Source organism: Lampris incognitus, chromosome 19, assembly GCF_029633865.1.
Source record: "Lampris incognitus isolate fLamInc1 chromosome 19, fLamInc1.hap2, whole genome shotgun sequence".
Classification (NCBI taxonomy): domain Eukaryota; kingdom Metazoa; phylum Chordata; class Actinopteri; order Lampriformes; family Lampridae; genus Lampris; species Lampris incognitus.
The window spans coordinates 37819391-37838785 of record NC_079229.1 but is presented as its reverse complement, the minus strand read 5'-3'; the positions used below and the strand labels follow the sequence as shown (position 1 = coordinate 37838785).

The 19395-nt window shown below is 48.8% G+C and overlaps 1 protein-coding gene across 3 annotated transcripts in view; it reads left to right on the top strand.

Annotated features, from left to right (window-relative positions):
• LOC130129970 (receptor-type tyrosine-protein phosphatase mu-like) overlaps nucleotides 1–17589 on the top strand; it is a 390986-nt gene extending 373397 nt beyond the window's left edge. For all 3 annotated transcript variants that reach the window (XM_056299678.1, XM_056299677.1, XM_056299679.1), the window contains 9 exons: nucleotides 117–271; nucleotides 1102–1237; nucleotides 1710–1859; nucleotides 5557–5730; nucleotides 6942–7073; nucleotides 7198–7323; nucleotides 7437–7600; nucleotides 14411–14546; nucleotides 14813–17589. In XM_056299678.1, coding sequence (XP_056155653.1) covers nucleotides 117–271; nucleotides 1102–1237; nucleotides 1710–1859; nucleotides 5557–5730; nucleotides 6942–7073; nucleotides 7198–7323; nucleotides 7437–7600; nucleotides 14411–14546; nucleotides 14813–14866 — 1227 coding nt within the window. In that variant the 3' untranslated portion in view covers nucleotides 14867–17589. The remainder of the gene's footprint in view (nucleotides 1–116; nucleotides 272–1101; nucleotides 1238–1709; nucleotides 1860–5556; nucleotides 5731–6941; nucleotides 7074–7197; nucleotides 7324–7436; nucleotides 7601–14410; nucleotides 14547–14812) is intronic.
• The last annotated feature ends 1806 nt before the right edge of the window (nucleotides 17590–19395 follow it).

Below are 19395 nucleotides of genomic sequence, written 5' to 3'. Positions count from 1 at the left end.
GAATGAATGAATGAACATTTAAGTAATGAATATTCATATTCTTAGATAGTCATTTAAATATCTGTCTGCCTGTTTATCTGTGTGTCTGTCTGTGTGTGTGTCTGTCTGTCCGTCAGAGGGGGGTTCATGAGATCAGGGAGATCCGTCAGTTTCATTTCACCGGCTGGCCAGATCACGGTGTCCCGTATCACGCCACTGGCCTGCTGGGCTTCATACGCCGTGTCAAAGCCAAGAGCCCCCCCAACGCCGGTCCAATGGTAGTCCACTGCAGGTACACACACGGACACACACACACACACACACACTCACTCACTCAAACACACACTCAAAACACTCATCCTGGGTCATGCTGCATCAGCCTGTAAGGCTTCCTGCTGCACATGCTCATGTGTATCACCTCATAACAAATATGATCAACTTTTTTTGTTATTCATAAATCAACATGTAATTTTATTAGTAATAAATCAACATGTAATTTTATTATTCATAAATCAACATATACTTTTTATAATCAATAAATCAACATGTAATTTTATTATTAATAAATCGTGTTATTTTTATCATTAATAAATCAAAATTTTGTTTTATTATTAATAAATCAACATATACTTTTATTATTAATAAATCAACATGCAATTTATTATTAATAAATCAAAATGTTATTTTTATTAATAAATCAGCATATAATTTTATTAATAAATTAACATGTAATTTTTTATTATAAGTAAATCAACATGTAATTTTATTATAAGTAAATCAACATATACTTATTATTCATAAATCAACACATTTTTATTTGCATAAATCGACATAATTTTATTATTAATGAATCATGTAATTTTTATTATTAATAAATCAACATATAATTTTTTATTCATAAATCAACATAATTTTTATTAATAATAAATCAACATATGAGTGGTCTTTAACAAATGAAGTTATTTGTGCCACAGGGCTGATTTGCCCCTGCTTTCACTGTGGAGTAGTTAATATTCATTCATAAAATCAGTCAGCCATCACAGGTCATGTGATCCTCCAGTACATGGACGCCCCATTCACATATCGTGTGTGTGTTTTTGTGTGTGTGTGTGTGTGTGTCAGTGCGGGGGCGGGACGCACTGGTTGTTTCATTGTGATTGACATCATGCTGGACATGGCAGAAAGAGAGGGCGTGGTCGACATTTATAACTGTGTGAGGGAACTCCGCGCACGAAGAGTTAATATGGTCCAGACTGAGGTATACACACACACACACACACACATGCGCTCTCTGTCCTTTCTTCTCTCTACTTTCATTCTTTATCATTTCTTTCCTTTTCCGCCCCTCTTAACCTGTAACTTCCTGTTGCTCTCTCGCTCTATCTGCTCTGGTACTTTAAGTGACAGGTGAAGGCCTCGGATAATGATGTCAGTGAACTGTGACAGCCAAATGACCTACACCTCCTCTCTAAAGAGACAGAGAGTGAGAGAGCAAACCTTTTCCAGCATCAGAAAATAGTAGAAACAGATTTAGTTGTTGTTCCGTGTTGGTCCTTGTACTAAGACACCTGTCAATCAGTTGAGAGTGACAGCAGCTTCCAGTCCTTGTCATTCTGCATTCTTTCACCATGTTTCTTCTCATCAAAAGCACTTCTGTGATACAGCCATGTCCCGCCAACACCAGGACGTGTGCACAGAATTAAAAACACCTGTCTGTCTCTCTCTAACAGGAGCAGTATGTCTTCATCCATGATGCCATCTTGGAGGCGTGTCTATGTGGTGACACCACCATTCCAGCCAATCAGCTTCGATCGGTCTACTACGAGATGAACCGATTGGACCCTCAGACCAACTCCAGTCAGATCAAAGAGGAGTTCAGGGTAAATAAACTTCATCCAAAACTTATTCATATTTACTTTTACATCAGCATCATTTTCATTATCAAACCTGCTTTAAATTTTTCACAAGATAAAATTCACTTGCAAGGACCACACCATCAGCAAGATGCCTTTAAGTGATGTGGCAAAGAAAGAAGGTTGATGGGCGTAGTTCTTCTAGTTCTTCCGCTTGCTGACTGCGTTGTGGGGAAGCCTCATAGGGAATCCGCCGTAGCACCCGGGCACCACCAAAACCCCCCGTTACTTAAGATAAGACTGAGCACATCTGAGACCTTTGAGATCTGAAGGGATGTAACGATGATGTGTTTGGGAGGACCAGCGGCCCGTGAGTTGTATGAGGTGTTCTGGGATGCCACTGCGGGAGGCTGAAGTGGTGGTTTCAATCCTGAAGGAGTGTCCGGACTAATGAATGGGAGAAATGCCAGACAAGAAGAGCATGTGGCGGAAGTGATGGTGGAATCGGAATCGAGTAGCCAGCTGTATTCCCTGATGAAAGAGGGTCTGTTGACATTACCCTTGGAGGTTTCTGGAATAGCAGGTAGTTTGTGAGGTTCTCAAAAGGTTTTCAGCGGTGATTGGCTTGAAGTAAAAGACAGGTGTAGGCTGACCGGGTGGATTTTTGTTTGTTTGTTTGTTTGCTTTAAGTAGGATACCGTGGTGTCATCTGAGAAGTAAGACGAGTCTGAGATGCAGGCATGTTGGCGTGGGCTGAAGTGGATGGTTGAGGCGATGAATTCAGAGCATCTGAGGAAACTGAAGGAAAAAAAGCAAGCAAGAAAACGGCTTCAAGAGTTCAAACAACGTGGATGGTGTGGATGCAGACTGACAGCAAGTAGGCAGGAAGAGGAAGGCAGGGAGGAGTTTTGGCTGGCTCTTGACCTTGGAGTCCCTTTTTTTTTAAGATTATGTTTCGGCATTTTTCGCTTTTATGTGTAGCGATAGTAGAGAGAGAGACGGGAAAGGCAGGGGAGAGGGAGGGAATGACATGCAGCAAAGGGCCCGGGCTGGATTCGAACTCAGGCCACTGCAGTAAGGACTCAGCCTTATGTGCTACGCACTCTACTAGGTGAACCACAAGGGTGCCCTGAGCTAGGAGTCGTGTGAGGAGTGAAGTTACGTGAGGGTGGCGGGAGACCATTCCCGGGCCGTGAGGAGTGAAGTTAAGTGAGGGTGGCTGGATAACCCCTGCCCGGGCCGTGAGGAGTGAAGTTACGTGAGGGTGGCTGGAGACCATGCCCGGGCCGTGAGGAGTGAAGTTACGTGAGGGTGACTGGATAACCCCTGCCCGGGCCGTGAGGAGTGAAGTTACGTGAGGGTGGCTGGAGACCATGCCCGGGCCGTGAGGAGTGAAGTTACGTGAGGGTGACTGGATAACCCCTGCCCGGGCCGTGAGGAGTGAAGTTACGTGAGGGTGGCTGGAGACCATGCCCGGGCCGTGAGGAGTGAAGTTACGTGAGGGTGGCTGGATAACCCATGCCCGGGCTGTGAGGAGTGAAGTTACGTGAGGGTGACTGGATAACCCCTGCCCGGGCCGTGAGGAGTGAAGTTACGTGAGAGTGGCTGGAGACCATGCCCGGGCCGTGAGGAGTGAAGTTACGTGAGGGTGGCTGGATAACCCCTGCCCGGGCCGTGAGGAGTGAAGTTACGTGAGGGTGGCTGGATAACCCATGCCCGGGCTGTGAGGAGTGAAGTTACGTGAGGGTGGCTGGATAACCCCTGCCCGGGCTGTGAGGAGTGAAGTTACGTGAGGGTGGCTGGATAACCCATGCCCGGGCCGTGGGGAGTGAAGTTACGTGAGGGTGGCTGGATAACCCCTGCCCGGGCTGTGAGGAGTGAAGTTACGTGAGGGTGGCTGGATAACCCCTGCCCGGGCTGTGAGGAGTGAAGTTACGTGAGGGTGACTGGATAACCCCTGCCCGGGCCGTGAGGAGTGAAGTTACGTGAGGGTGGCTGGATAACCCCTGCCCGGGCCGTGAGGAGTGAAGTTACGTGAGGGTGGCTGGATAACCCCTGCCCAGGCCGTGGGGAGTGAAGTTACGTGAGGGTGTCTGGATAACCCCTGCCCGGGCCGTGAGGAGTGAAGTTACGTGAGGGTGGCTGGAGACCATGCCCGGGCCGTGGGGAGTGAAGTTACGTGAGGGTGGCTGGAGACCATGCCCGGGCCGTGGGGAGTGAAGTTACGTGAGGGTGGCTGGAGACCATGCCCGGGCTGTGAGGAGTGAAGTTACGTGAGGGTGGCTGGATAACCCCTGCCCGGGCCGTGAGGAGTGAAGTTACGTGAGAGTGGCTGGATAACCCCTGCCCGGGCTGTGAGGAGTGAAGTTACGTGAGGGTGGCTGGATAACCCCTGCCCGGGCCGTGAGGAGTGAAGTTACGTGAAGGTGGCTGGATAACCCCTGCCCGGGCCGTGAGGAGTGAAGTTACGTGAAGGTGGCTGGATAACCCCTGCCCGGGCCGTGAGGAGTGAAGTTACGTGAGGGTGGCTGGATAACCCCTGCCCGGGCCGTGAGGAGTGAAGTTACGTGAGGGTGGCTGGAGACCATGCCCGGGCCGTGAGGAGTGAAGTTACGTGAGGGTGGCTGGATAACCCCTGCCCGGGCCGTGAGGAGTGAAGTTACGTGAGGGTGGCTGGATAACCCCTGCCCAGGCCGTGAGGAGTGAAGTTACGTGAGGGTGGCTGGATAACCCCTGCCCGGGCCGTGAGGAGTGAAGTTACGTGAAGGTGGCTGGAGACCATGCCCGGGCCGTGAGGAGTGAAGTTACGTGAGGGTGGCTGGATAACCCCTGCCCGGGCCGTGAGGAGTGAAGTTACGTGAGGGTGGCTGGATAACCCCTGCCCGGGCTGTGAGGAGTGAAGTTACGTGAGGGTGGCTGGATAACCCCTGCCCGGGCTGTGAGGAGTGAAGTTACGTGAGGGTGGCTGGATAACCCCTGCCCGGGCCGTGAGGAGTGAAGTTACGTGAGGGTGGCTGGATAACCCCTGCCCGGGCCGTGAGGAGTGAAGTTACGTGAAGGTGGCTGGAGACCATGCCCGGCTGCTGGTGATGGGGTTGGAGAGGAAGCTGAAGGTGCTGAGATAAACTTGGATGGTGTGTGTTTTAACAGCCATCACAGAATGGGCGTAGGTAATAAAACAAGTCAAGGTGATGAGATCAAACGGAGGGGAGGTTATGTTATACTGTTCGAGAAAGTAATGGGAACTTTTCTAAGCTGTCCAGCGGGGTTGAGGGGGGTAGGCTGTTGATGAGGGAGTTCTGGGAGTCGATGATCAGGGGTATTAGGGCAGTATTTACAAGTTGAATGAAAACATGAACATTGTAAGTGAAAACACAATGCACACAACAATGTTTACGCGATCCGACTTAAAGGGGCAACAACGGCGTGGCGTTGTTCCCCTTCAGGCTGACAAACCGCCTAAAACATGCAGTGTTTTGACGTCGTGCAGAGTAGTCCGTCCGTTCAATAGTACGAACCGTTGTGTGTAGCTCAGTTTTTTAAAAACGAGACTTTACAGAGGTCGGTTCGTAAGTACGAGAGTTTGTAAGTTGGGGACTTCCTGTACTCCAAATGAATCTAGAGCTACTGGTTGTGAATTGTGTGTTTCCTCCTGGTAGGAGGTGTTAAGAGGAGGTATTTAATTTGCTGTCTGTCCCCATTATGTGTGTGTGTGTGTGCTCAGACTTTAAACATGGTGACTCCGACGCTGCGGGTGGAGGACTGCAGTATCGCTCTGCTACCCAGAAACCATGAGAAGAACCGTTGTATGGACGTTCTTCCTCCAGACAGATGTCTGCCCTTCCTCATCACCATCGATGGAGAGAGCTCCAACTACATCAACGCAGCGCTGATGGATGTAGGCTAACACACACACACAGACACACACATCTCTGTACACATGGATTAAAACAAAAATACACACACAGTAATGGTGAGCATGGTCGCCTCACAGCAAGAAGGTCCTGGGTTCAAGCCCCAGGGTAGTCCAACCTTGGGGGTCGTCCCGGGTCGTCCTCTGTGTGGAGTTTGCATGTTCTCTCCGTGTCTGTGTGGGTTTCCTCCGGGGGCTCCGGTTTCCTCCCACAGTCCAAAGACATGTAGGTCAGGTGACTCACCATACTAAATTGTCCCTAGGTGTGAATGTGTGTGTGTGGGCCCTGTGATGGCCTGGCGGCCTGTCCAGGGTGTCTCCCTGCCTGCCGCCCAATGACTGCTTGGATAGGCTCCAGCATCCCCGCGACCCTGAGAGCAGGATAAGCGGTTTGGATAATGGATCGGAATCTTTGCAGCTTTGCATGCTGGGATTTCCAGCAGCAATCTTAAGCAATAATCCATGATGAGGGGGTCTTCTTTACCCCTTTACCTTACAAAAGAAGTCAATAACTTGACAGAAAATAAGCATTTAGATTTATTTTACCGCCCCACAAGCTTCTGCACTTCTTTCTGCGTATTTAGCTGGCTAGTGTTAGCCTCCAGAGGCTTCATGAGGCACATTAATTTGGAAGGGAACAGGAACAGTGACGAGGCCGCAGCTTGACAACCGTCTGCTTTTCAGAAATAATGCAGCACAATGATTTAACTGACCAATCGGAATCCAGGATCCAGCACAGATGTTTAAGAATGAAACATAACCGATCAGCAAACACATTTTGAAGATAAACTTGTATTGATTGACATGATATCTGACCAATGGGAATGCACTTCGTTGGAAACGTGTTTAGCCAGTTGCTCATATTTTCTTGTCTGGTTCAGGTTGATCATAGTTTTACATATTATTCCTGTTAAACCGTTGCAAAAATCCCGGCATGCAAAGCTGCCCAAATCAGATCTGAAATTCTTGGAGTATGAAGCAGTTAACACGGACATCCATGTCAGTTTTAACTGTCAGACTTGATTGTAATCTTACAAGTTTTAAGTTGTGATGTGACCTCGTACTCTTGTAGTTGCACATATGAGTGTTTATGCTTCACTATGACCAAATATGGACATCCTCGTCATCTTTTGACCAAATGCGAGTGTTGCCGTTGTCTAGACATATGACTAAATATGGCTGTCTCCCTGCTGCAGAGCTACAAGCAGCCGTCTGCGTTTATCGTTACCCAGCATCCTTTGCCAAACACAGTGAAGGACTTCTGGCGTCTGGTACTGGATTATCACTGTACCTCCATAGTTATGCTGAACGACGTAGACCCTGCCCAGGTACACACCCATCTGTCTGTCTCATCTGCCTGGCTGGTGAGAAAGAATATTCCATGAATATGAGAAGTGGGAAATGTCAAAACAAAAATTCTCTCTTCCCCCGTCTGTCTGTCTCTCTCTATAGCTGTGTCCACAGTATTGGCCAGAGAATGGTCTCCATGGTCACGGCCCCCTGCAGGTTGAGTTTGTCTCTGCAGATCTGGAGGAAGACATCATCAGTCGCATCTTCAGGATCTACAACGCAGCAAGGGTACACACACACACACACACACACACAAACTAAATACACTCACATATGCACCCATGTGAATACACACACAGTGCAGTGCAGCGGTGGAGTGTGTGTTTGATTTGTGTGTCCAGCCTCAGGATGGGTACCGCATGGTGCAGCAGTTCCAGTTCCTGGGCTGGCCGATGTACCGTGACACACCCGTCTCCAAACGCTCCTTCCTCAAACTCATTCACCACGTTGAGAAATGGCAGGAGGAGTATGATGGAGGAGAGGGGCGCACCGTGGTCCACTGTCTGTAAGTATACTACACAATGCTACATCATACTATGTGATACACACAATACTACATAGTACTACACAATATTCAACCGTACTACCTTATACAACACATCTATATACACTATACCATGGTACACAACTATACACATCATCATCAAATACTACACAATATTAAATAATACTACACAACACTGAACCATACATTATATTACAGTCATTTTGCCGATGCTTTTATCCAAAGCGACTTACAATAAGTGCATCATTTAACGTAGGAGATCAGGAGAACTACTAGTCATCAGAGGTCATAAGTGCATCTAAACAAGCATCTAGGAGCAAAACCAGTGCTGAAGTAAAAGCACAAGAAAGAGATTTTTTTTTTTAATGAGTGAATACAATAAGTGCTAAGAACAAGTAACAGGGTAGTAGTTCTTGAAGAGGTGAGTTTTCAACCAGCGCCAAAAGATGGGCAGTGACTCCGCTGTCCTGACATCAGTGGGGAGTTCATTCCACCACTGTGGGGCCAGGACAGAAAAGAGCCGTGACCGGGTCGATCGGCAGCAGGAGCCTCTGAGCAACGGGGCAACCAGGTGTCCTGAGGCAGCAGAGCGAAGTGGTTGGGTGGGGGTGTAGGGCTTGACCATGGCCTGGAGATAAGAAGGAGCTGTTCCTTTCTCTGCCCTGTAGGCTAGCACCAGAGTCTTAAACTGGATGCGAGCCGCTACTGGGAGCCAGTGTAGGGACATGAGAAGGGGAGTTGTGTGGGAGAACTTAGGTCGGTTGAACACCAGACGAGCTGCAGCTTTCTGAACAAGCTCCAGAGGTCTGATGGCCGACGTCGGGGCACCAGCAAGGAGGGAGCTGCCGTAGTCCAGCCTGGAGATGACCAGAGCCTGGATGAGCACCTGTGCCGTCTCGTCGGTGAGGAATGGGCGAATCCTCCTGATGTTATAGATGAGAAATCTGCAGGAGCGAGCAAGCGATGCAACGTTTGCAGCAAATGACAGTTGGTCGTCCAGGATCACACCCAGATTCCTCACAGTCTGAATTGGCGTCACCACGGTGTTGTCAATGGTGATGGTCAGGTCTCAGTGCGGGCAACGTTTCCCTGGGAGGAACATCAGCTCTGTCTTGTCCAGATTGAGCTTCAGGTGGTGTGTCGCCATCCACTCCGAGATGCCAGTCAAGCACACAGCAATGCGTGTCTTTACTTGTGTGTCAGAGGGAGGAAAGGACAAGATCAGCTGGGTGTCATCAGCATAACAATGGTAAGAGAAGTCATGCGAGCGAGTAACAGAACCCAGGTATGTCATGTACAGGGAAGAAAGGAGAGGACCCAGAACCAAACCTTGTGGAACGCCTGTAGTCAGTCTGCGAGGCTCCGACACAGATCCCCTCCATGTCAGCTGGTAGGAGCAAGCCGTCAGGTAGGATGCCAACATTGAGAGTGCAGAGCCCGTAACACCCAGCCCCTCGAGGGCAGAGAGGAGGATCTGGTGGTTCAATGTGTCAAACACAGCTGACAGGTCCAGGAGTATCGGGACAGAGGAGAGAGAGTTTGCTCTCGCAGAGTGCAGCGATTCTGTCTCTGCAAGGATGGCCGTCTCCGTCGAGTGGCCCACCTTGAACCCAGACTGGTTGGGGTCCAGGAGGTTGTTCTGGTGGAGGTACAAAGAAAGTTGGTTAAAGACAGCACGTTCGAACGTTTTGAATAGAAAAGGTAGAAGGGAAACCGGTCTGTAGTTTTTGACGTCAGAGGAGTTAAGTGATGGTTTCTTGAGAAGGAGGATGACTCTAGCAGTCTTGAAGGCAGATGGAAAGCATCCTGCCTGGAGGGAGGTGTTGATGGTGGGTTAGAAAGGGAAGGAGTTCAGGTGCTATAGACTGAAGAGGGGAGGGGACCGGGTAAAGGGAGCATGTGGTGGGGCGACTGGATGTGATGAGGTTGATGACCTCGTCGGGGGAGAGGGGAGCGAGGTGAGGGAGGGTGCAGAGGGTGGGCTAGTACAAGGAGCACTAACTGGGTGGTGAGAAAAGGAGGATCCGATGTCATTTACCTTCTTGTCAGAGAACTTAGCAAAGTCATCAGGGAGAAGGGAGGAAGTAGGAGGAGGAGATGGGGGTTGAAGAAGTGTAGCGAAGGTTTCAAAAAGTTTCTTAGGATTAGAGGATAGGATTTTAGAGTGATAGAAGGCAGCCTTAGCAGCAGAAAGGGAAGAGGAGAAAGTGGAAAGAAGAGATTGGAAGTTGAGAAGGTCCTTTGGGAGTTTGCCTTTTCTCCATTTGCACCTTGCCACTCTTAGGCTCCGTCTGTCAGTACGTACTGAGTCGGACAGACAAGGGGCAGGTGGAGTTGGGCGTGCAGGCCTGGAGGTGAGGGGACAGAGATTGTCCAGAGAAGAGGGTAGAGAGAAGAAGATCAGTAGCAGTGTCAGGGGTTAGGAGAGAGAAAGATTCAGGTGTAGGGAGGATAGAGGTAACAGAGGAAGAAAGATCAGTGGCGGAGAGAGAGTGGAGGTGTCTATGGGTGGAAACCATGTGGGTAGGGGAAGGGGCTGAGGGGGGTGAAGAGAGGGAGAGAGAGTAGGACATGAAATAGTGCTCAGAGAGCTGGAGGGGAGTAACAGAGAGATTGGAAATAGGACAGTGTCTAGTAAAGATAAGGTCCAGCTAGTTGCTGGCCTTGTGGGTAGGAGGAGAGGGTGAGAGGTGAAGGTCAAAGGAGGAGAGGAAAGAGAGAAGAGGATCTAGCTTGTCAGTGTGGATGTTGAGGTCACCGAGAAGGATAAGTGCAGAGTCATCAACAGGGAAGTGCAAGACAAGTGTGTCAAGCTCCTCCAGAAACTCACCAAGGTGGCCTGGTGGGCGGTACAAAACCACGATGGTGAGTTTGACTGGATAAGAGACAGTAACAGCATGAAATTCAAAAGAGGGAGGAGAAAATTGTGGAATTGAAACAAGAGAGTATTTCCATTTCGGGGAGATTAGCAGGCCAGTACCACCGCCTCGCCTCCCAGCTCTGGGAGTGTGAGAAAAAGAGGACACATCAGACAGAGCTGCGGGTGTGGTAGTGTTTTCTGGTATGATCCAGGTCTCAGTTAGAGCAAGAAAGTTGAGGGAGAGCAAGGATGTGTAGCCTGAGATAAACTCAGCTTTCGGCACCACAGACTGGCAATTCCAGAGCCCTCCCGTCACCACTTGCTCAACATGAGTGGAGAGAGTGGGATAGATGAGATTGGTAGGGTCACAGCACCTAGGAGTGACCCAACGTCTATGCCAGCCCCGGGAAGAGGAAAGGACAGGAATGCGAAGGAAGCACATAGTCTATACTAGGTACACAAAATACAGATGACTGACTGGATCTAAAAAGAGCAGTCCTTGCTTGACTCAGTCTTGCTTTGAAAAAGTCGCACTTGCCTTTGTTCAATCTAGCCTTCATTCAACCTTGACCTGTCTGCCCTCTGCTTGTTTGCTTGACGCTTCCAAGTAGCAGCAGTGATTTAAAGAACACTGATTGCTAATTGTCTGCCAGGAGTGCAGGCCATACCCTGGCCACTTGACACCCAATTGGCCAAAGATGTACACTGAAACTAGGCCTATTGCCCAGAAACTGGTCACTTATGTACAAACCTCACACAAAACTATTAAAGCTGCAAACAGCAAGTTAACAAGGAATATATTTATAAGCTAGAAGGATAACTAAATCAAAACAGCTAGGCAACAAGAAATATTTAAAGAGCAGGGTAACCAAATTGACAGATTTGCTTCAAAATACTTTATAAATGTGGGAGATATATTGCTGTTGACATGTTAAAATGCGTTGAACCATGTATAGAACTGATTTGCGGAGTTAGACCGTTTTTGGGTATTTTTCCCGTTTTCCTTTCTTTATTTTTTGGCCAGCTTCCTTGGTGACGTCGCCGTCTTCCTTTCGGTGCCATGCCCCCAGAGTCTGAAACCAGCGGACGCTGCAGATTTTTACACGTTTTTGAAGCTTTGTTTTATATACTTCGCAACATTTTTAATCATACAGAATTGGCTGGGTGGTTACTGATATGTTTTCCTGGGGTATGGGTATCCCAAAACACAGATTTGAGCTCAGTTACCCGCCACTTTAAGGACACACTAGGTGGGGGGGAAAAGCGCTACAGCTAGAATAAGACAGCTACAGCTAGGATAAGATCCCACTAGTTCCCACTAGGAACCAGAACCAGCAGATGTATAGAGAAAAGGACTAATACTCAAGCAGCTGGAATAAGACTAACAGCAACTTGTTAAGCAAGAAAGACTAACTCTATTCTAGATGAGCCAGCAATTCAGAATCACTCCAGAAGTTAAAATGCACATTGGATTGAAACGGAACCAGGCCAGACTTATAAATCCCTGTGATGTTCTGGCCACACCCTGGCCACTTAACACCCAATTAGCCAAAGAGGTAAACTGAAACTAGGCCATACTACACTATCACAGAAACTATCACAGAAAGGTGAATCAGTTCATCTGGACACAACGTTTATTGACAGAAATGTTTCATCATCATCTCAGTGACCTCTTCAGTCTCACCAGACTGCAGGTACCTCCACCCTTATAAACATCCATCCATCCATCCATCCCTTATCCAAACCGCTTATCCTGCTCTCAGGGTTGCGGGGATGCTGGAGCCTATGCTAGCAGTCATTGGGCAGCAGACGGGAGGACACCCTGGACAGGCCGCCAGGCCATCACAGGGCCCCTTATAAACAATACAGTGGTATAACAACCCAAACCAATGCCCAGTGTCATATGCAAATATGTGTGTGACCATTAACTAGAGTTACCGTGGTCATGTGTCCTATTCACCATGTGTACTATTCACCATGTGTGCTATTCACCATGTGTACTGTTCACCATGTGTACTATTCACAGAGGGTTGGAGAATAGTTGCAGTCACAGTATTGTAAGATGGAGACACATATACTCTGAGACCCCCCTCCCCCCTTGGTCCAGGGATAGTCATTCCCTCTTCTAATGAAGGTTGAGAGTGAGAAATACACACTCATAAATATTAATGAATGGAATACACATACCCAGTTACATACACACACACAATAATATGTGCACTTATACATACACCTAAATTCCTGATCTCTCTCACACACATACACACGCACGCACACACACACACAGACACTCACACACACACTCTCTCACACACACACACAGACACTCACACACACACTCTCTCACACACACGCACAGACATGCTCACACGCACACGCACACAAACTCACACACGCGCGCACACACACACACACACATGCAAACACCTTTAAAGCTGCAGTAGGGAACATTGAACATTTCCAATGTAAAACCTTCCACCTATTTTTCTGCTGTCTCATATCACTCTGCTAAGCCCCTCCCACTACATGACGCCCCTCCCACTAGATGACACCCCTTACTCTGCTGCAGCTCTCACCATCTCGACAACACCTCTCCGATGGTGACCCTCATCTGATGTGTCTTTATTAAGTAGTCTTTATCTCTTGCTTCGTCTCCAAGTTCTTGCTCTTGTGGCTTGTTTTGTACTACACACCACTGTATTTTGTACTACACACCGCTGTAGTCTGTAGTCAAAGGACGTGTTGGACATTTAGCACCAGGTTGCCACAGCTCTTGACACAACCAACACACGTGGAACTTGGACGACCATTGTGATTGGCTAGTTACATGCTGGCTAACCGAGTCGTTGTTGATTGGCTAGTTACATGCTAGCTAACCCAGTCGTTGCTGATTGGCTAATTACATGCTGGCTAACCGAGTCGTCGTTGATTGGCTAGTTACATGCTGGCTAACCGAGTCGTTGTTGATTGGCTAGTTACTTGCTGGCTAACCAAGTCGTTGTTGATTGGCTAGTTACGTGCTGGCTAACTGAGTCGTTGTTGATTGGCTAGTTACATGCTGGCTAACTGAGTCGTTGTTGTTTGGCTAGTTACATGCTGGGTAACTCAGTCGTTGTTGATTGGCTAGTTACATGCTGACTAACCAAGTCGTTGGTTGATTCAGACCAGGAGCAGCTTTTAAAAAGCTGAACACACGAGGCTGGATGCTGACCCCGTGTGTTGTGCTCCTTTTTAAAGGAACCCTTCAGTTTAATGTCGTTCGGGATATGCAGTGATCAGAATTAGTTATTTCGGCGTCCTGATGGTTTAGCGGTCTATTCTGTTGCCTACCAACACGGGGATCGTCGGTTCAAATCCCCGTGTTACCTCTGGCTTGGTCGGGCGTCCCTACAGACACAATTGGCCGTGGGAAGCCGGATGTGGGTATGTGTCCTGGCCACTGCACTAGCGCCTCCTCTGGTCAGTCGGGGTGCCTGTTCGGGGGGGAGGGGGAACTGGCAGGAATAGCGTGATCCTCTCACGCGCTACGTCCCCCTGGTGAAACTCCTCACTGTCAGGGGAAAAGAAGCAGCTGGCGACCCCACATGTATGGGAGGAGGCATGTGGTAGTTTGCAGCCCTCCCCAGATCAGCAGAGGGGGTGGAGCAGAGACCGGGACGGCTCGGAAGAGTGGGGTAATTGGCCAAGTACAATTGGGGAGAAAAGGGGGGGGGATCCAAAATAAATAAATAAATAAATAATTTCCATCAAAATTATATTAAATAATTTTGCTACTGCAGCTTTAATCAGTCCATTCAACGTACAAATCAGTGTGGCTGTCTCCCTCTGCTGGCAGAAACTGAGAACAGTTTCCTGTCATAAGTCAAGTAGGGAGTGAGTGTGTGTGTGTGTGTGTGTGTGTGTGTGTGTGTGTTCAGACATTTTCATTCTGTTTTCCTCTTCTCCGTCAGTAATGGAGGTGGGCGTAGCGGGGCCTTCTGTGCCATCAGCATCGTGTGTGAGATGTTGAGGCAGCAGCGAGCCGTCGACGTTTTCCACGCCGTCAAAACTCTGAGGAATAACAAACCCAACATGGTCGACCTACTGGTGAGGAAACACGCACTAACACACGCATTAACACAATGACACACACTTACATTAACACACACTCTAACACACGCTAACACAATGACTGATACACACACACACAGTTACACACAAACACAGTATCACACACACTAACACATTAATATATATACACACACACACTAACGCACATGTACTCACACCACACACTGGCATGTCAACATCCTGGCAGCAACACAGACACAGATGTAGTAGTGTTGATGGTGTTGAACTGTGTGTGTCTACAGGAGCAGTATAAGTTCTGTTATGAAGTGGCCCAAGAATATCTGAACTCCACCTAACCTGGTCCACTTCAGCTGGTCCAGACCCGGACCTCCTCCATCCTCCTCTTCCCGCCTCCTGATGGAGGTTGTGAGCGGCAGAGAGGAAGAGAAGATGAGGGACGCCTCGTTTGACTGAACAATGACTGCTTACACACGCACACACACACATGCATGTGCAAAGAAAACACCTTCACACACACACACACACACACACACACACACACACAAGAAACCTTCTCTCACACACACCCCCTCTCCCAGGTTGTCCGGTGGGACAGTACTGACCTTTGACCTCCTTGCTGTTATGAATACTATAGTCGCCGGCTCACTGCGTTGCGTGTCGTTTTCTGGAGACGTCCTCGGTGTGACGGCTCGGCTACACGGCCCGCCGACCAGCGATAACACCCCACAACCAGACGACTCTCCAGAGAGACAGCAGGCCTGTTGTCATGGAGATCCGGCTGTTGCGACGTTGTCATCACGGTGTGAAGAATTCCCTCGACAGCTTCCAGGCCGACAGGAAAACTGTTGAGTCTCATCCCAGTTCCTGAAACGGCTGAGCCACATCTCTGACAGGAAGTGATGTCAAGAGGTGGATTTTCCCGAGGCAGAAACGTCCAGCTGGACTCTTTTAAAGGGGGCTTTGAGGTTTTGCAGTGAACCCCTCTTTAAAGGCAGACCTGAGATTTGCTTTCTGCTCAGAATCCTACAACGTTCCCAGGACTTCCAGAATGTTCTCCTCGTCCTCCTGAGCGACTCCTTTAACAAACCCTCCTGCACTCCCGTCCAGATCACAGCGCGCCGGTGCTTCACCTGCACATAAGCTCTTTCAGAAGTAGATGGTTTTCCTTTGTCAGATTTTTCAGTTGTAAGTGGATTGTGTGGACGGGCCGGCGCTGGTGGCTTCAGACGTGTGCATGAGACAGCGTGTGAATACTGTACATAAAGGAGGCGCTATTTATGATCTGATGTTGTTGATGTCGTTGTTGTTGTTCATATCGGTGGTGATGTTGTCGTTGTGACACAAACACAGAGACAATCATACCAGAACCAGAACCACACCAGACCAGAACCGAACCACACCAGACCAGAACTACACCAGAACCAAACCAGACCAGAATCAGACCAGAACCAGAGAAGATTCTTCACAACACTTTCCAAACTTTTTGGAGATGTTTTCCTTTAGTTCATGTTCCTTCGTATTTCCTGTTCTGCTGTCAGTCAGAGAACCAGTTGACGGGTTTGGGTCGGATGTCTGGTTGACTGCATAACGATGCTAGCTGCTGTCTCCCCCCGTATGTTCTGCTCACAACGCCTGATGCAACAGTTAGCATACAAACACTGTCCACAGGATGAACTTATAGCATGAGCTCAAACACAACTGATTATTAATTCATCACTGTCATGAACTTATTGATTGTGGAACAAATTTAAAAGTCTCTGGTTTTACCTGAAGAGGAAGGTTTCAACTGAAGAAGAAGGTTTTACCTGAAGAGGAAGGTTTCAACTGAAGAAGAAGGTTTTACCTGAAGAGGAAGGTTTCAACTGAAGAGGAAGGTTTCAACTGAAGAGGAAGGTTTTACCTGAAGAGGAAGGTTTCAACTGAAGAGGAAGGTTTTACCTGAAGAGGAAGGTTTTACCTGAAGAGGAAGGTTTTACCTGAAGAGGAAGGTTTCAACTGAAGAGGAAGGTTTTACCTGAAGAGGAAGTTTTCAACTGAAGAGGAAGGTTTCAACTGAAGAGGAAGGTTTTACCTGAAGAGGAAGGTTTCAACTGAAGAGGAAGGTTTTACCTGAAGAGGAAGGTTTTACCTGAAGAGGAAGGTTTCAACTGAAGAGGAAGGTTTCAACTGAAGAGGAAGGTTTTACCTGAAGAGGAAGGTTTCAACTGAAGAGGAAGGTTTTACCTGAAGAGGAAGGTTTTACCTGAAGAGGAAGGTTTTACCTGAAGAGGAAGGTTTCAACTGAAGAGGGTTGGAGTTTGCCAAACACTGAAGTTTAAAGAGAGGTTAAACTGTTTTTTATGCTGCCTGTCTTCCACACTGCCGGTTGACATGCAGTCAGTCATGTGATGCAGCTGGTGGTTCATGTAATGCATGTGTGTCATTAATGTGTCTCGTCAGTTGTCTGACTTTACAAGACTTGTCGTATTTAATTATGCAGCAGAAGTTACGCTGTGTGTGACTCCACGTCCAACGTCGTGGTTGAGCTTTTCAGAAAATGTCTCCATGTCTGTTTTTAAACCCGTCCAAAACTGTAGGACCTGATCGCCTTCATTTAACTGAACATGAATGTTGTTTCAGATATGTGTCTGTGTCCTGACGCTCCGTTTTGTCTGTCAGTCGTTTCAGACGCCATCACACAACTGATTCTATGAAAACCACACAAAGGTGAGTCAGTTCATCTGGACACAAGGTTTATTGACGGAAACATTCCATCATTCATCTTCAGTCTCAGCTGACTGCAGGTATCCCCACCCTTCAGCCTCCTGCCTCCTGCAGACTGACAGCAGGTATCCCCACCCTTCAGCCTCTTGCAGACTGACTGCAGGTATCCCCACCCTTCAGCCTCCTGCAGACTGACTGCAGGTATCCCCACCCTTCAGCCTCCTGCAGACTGACTGCAGGTATCCCCACCCTTCAGCCTCCTGCAGACTGACTGCAGGTATCCCCACCCTTCAGCCTCCTGCAGACTGACTGCAGGTATCCCCACCCTTCAGCCTCCTGCAGACTGACTGCAGGTATCCCCACCCTTCAGCCCCCTGCAGACTGACTGCAGGTATCCCCACCCTTCAGCCCCCTGCAGACTGACTGCAGGTATCCCCACCCTTCAGCCCCCTGCAGACTGACTGCAGGTATCCCCACCCTTCAGCCTCCTGCAGACTGACTGCAGGTATCCCCACCCTTCAGCCCCCTGCAGACTGACTGCAGGTATCCCCACCCTTCAGCCCCCTGCAGACTGACTGCAGGTATCCCCACCCTTCAGCCCCCTGCAGACTGACTGCAGGTATCCCCACCCTTCAGCCTCCTGCAGACTGACTGCAGGTATCCCCACCCTTCAGCCCCCTGCAGACTGACTGCAGGTATCCCCACCCTTCAGCCCCCTGCAGACTGACTGCAGGTATCCCCACCCTTCAGCCCCCTGCAGACTGACTGCAGGTATCCCCACCCTTCAGCCTCCTGCAGACTGACTGCAGGTATCCCCACCCTTCAGCCTCCTGCAGACTGACTGCAGGTATCCCCACCCTTCAGCCCCCTGCAGACTGACTGCAGGTATCCCCACCCTTCAGCCTCCTGCAGACTGACTGCAGGTATCCCCACCCTTCAGCCCCCTGCAGACTGACTGCAGGTATCCCCACCCTTCAGCCTCATGCAGACTGTGATGTGGGCTGTCTCAGATGAAAGCTGGCTAAATGCGGCGATATCGTTGGTCGAGGCTCCAAAACGGTGGTCCTACGTCACACTGTGAGACAGGTTCACTGTGAGACAGGTTCACTGTGAGACAGGTTCAAAGACGTCCATTATTACGGTCGAAGATAACCTGGGTCGAAAGTCTGGCAGTGTCAGAAATGTAAGACGACCATCTCACAATGTGGCTGCTGCTACGACCTACGTCTACCCACCAACCAATAGAGATGCAGTACGACATGACGCACTGATCAACGCCACACACAATCTCTGCTGGTGCTAAACACAAACAACACACTGTCAGCATCTGTGACCCAATGCCCTGGATTCAACAAAGCGAGCTGCGGCGACTGTTGAAGGACTCGATTCCTGCTTGGCATCATGTTGATCTTCCAGCGGCGTAGACTGATGACACGCTGATGCGGCACTGATGGTCTTCTTCTGGCCCTGACAAAATGGATGTGAGCCTGAAGTGGCCCACGTGTGTCATAGCAAATATGGCCCAAACATGCCAAATCACATGTGGGCCTTTTTTGGCAAAGCTGCGGTGCTCTGGGCAACATGTGGTCTGGATGTGACCCTGAAGTGCCCCGGCTGGTAAATGGTGAATATGGCCCAAATATCACAAAACAAATATGGGCCACCATTGGCAAATATGTGGCACATGCGGCATTGCTATGGCTTGGTTCTGGCCCAGATCTGGCAAACAGGAGCGGGCCGCCCAAGTGGTGCCATCATTCCACGTGGTATGTGGGCCGGATGAAGTGTCGGGTGTGGGACGGGTCCGGGCCACAGCAGTCTTGCTATCTGGGGACGCTGATGAGGTTTTTATGGACTCGTGTCGTAGGTTGTGATTCAGTGGCGTTACCATGGTACAGTCTACACACATCACACATGATGTCGTACCCAGGTTTATTACAGCCATGTCACACAGGGGGGCCCGCACTAAACTTACAGGCCTGCTCTTATGTGACTTGTTTAATATGGTAAAATTGTAAACGCCAATAAACATTTTTTTTTTAAAAAATCACACGGTGTGTCAGAGGCTTTATAAACCGTTTATAACCGTTTATAAACAGTTTATAAACAACCCAGTGACATAACGACCCAAACCAATGTGTGGCCATTAACTAGAGTTACA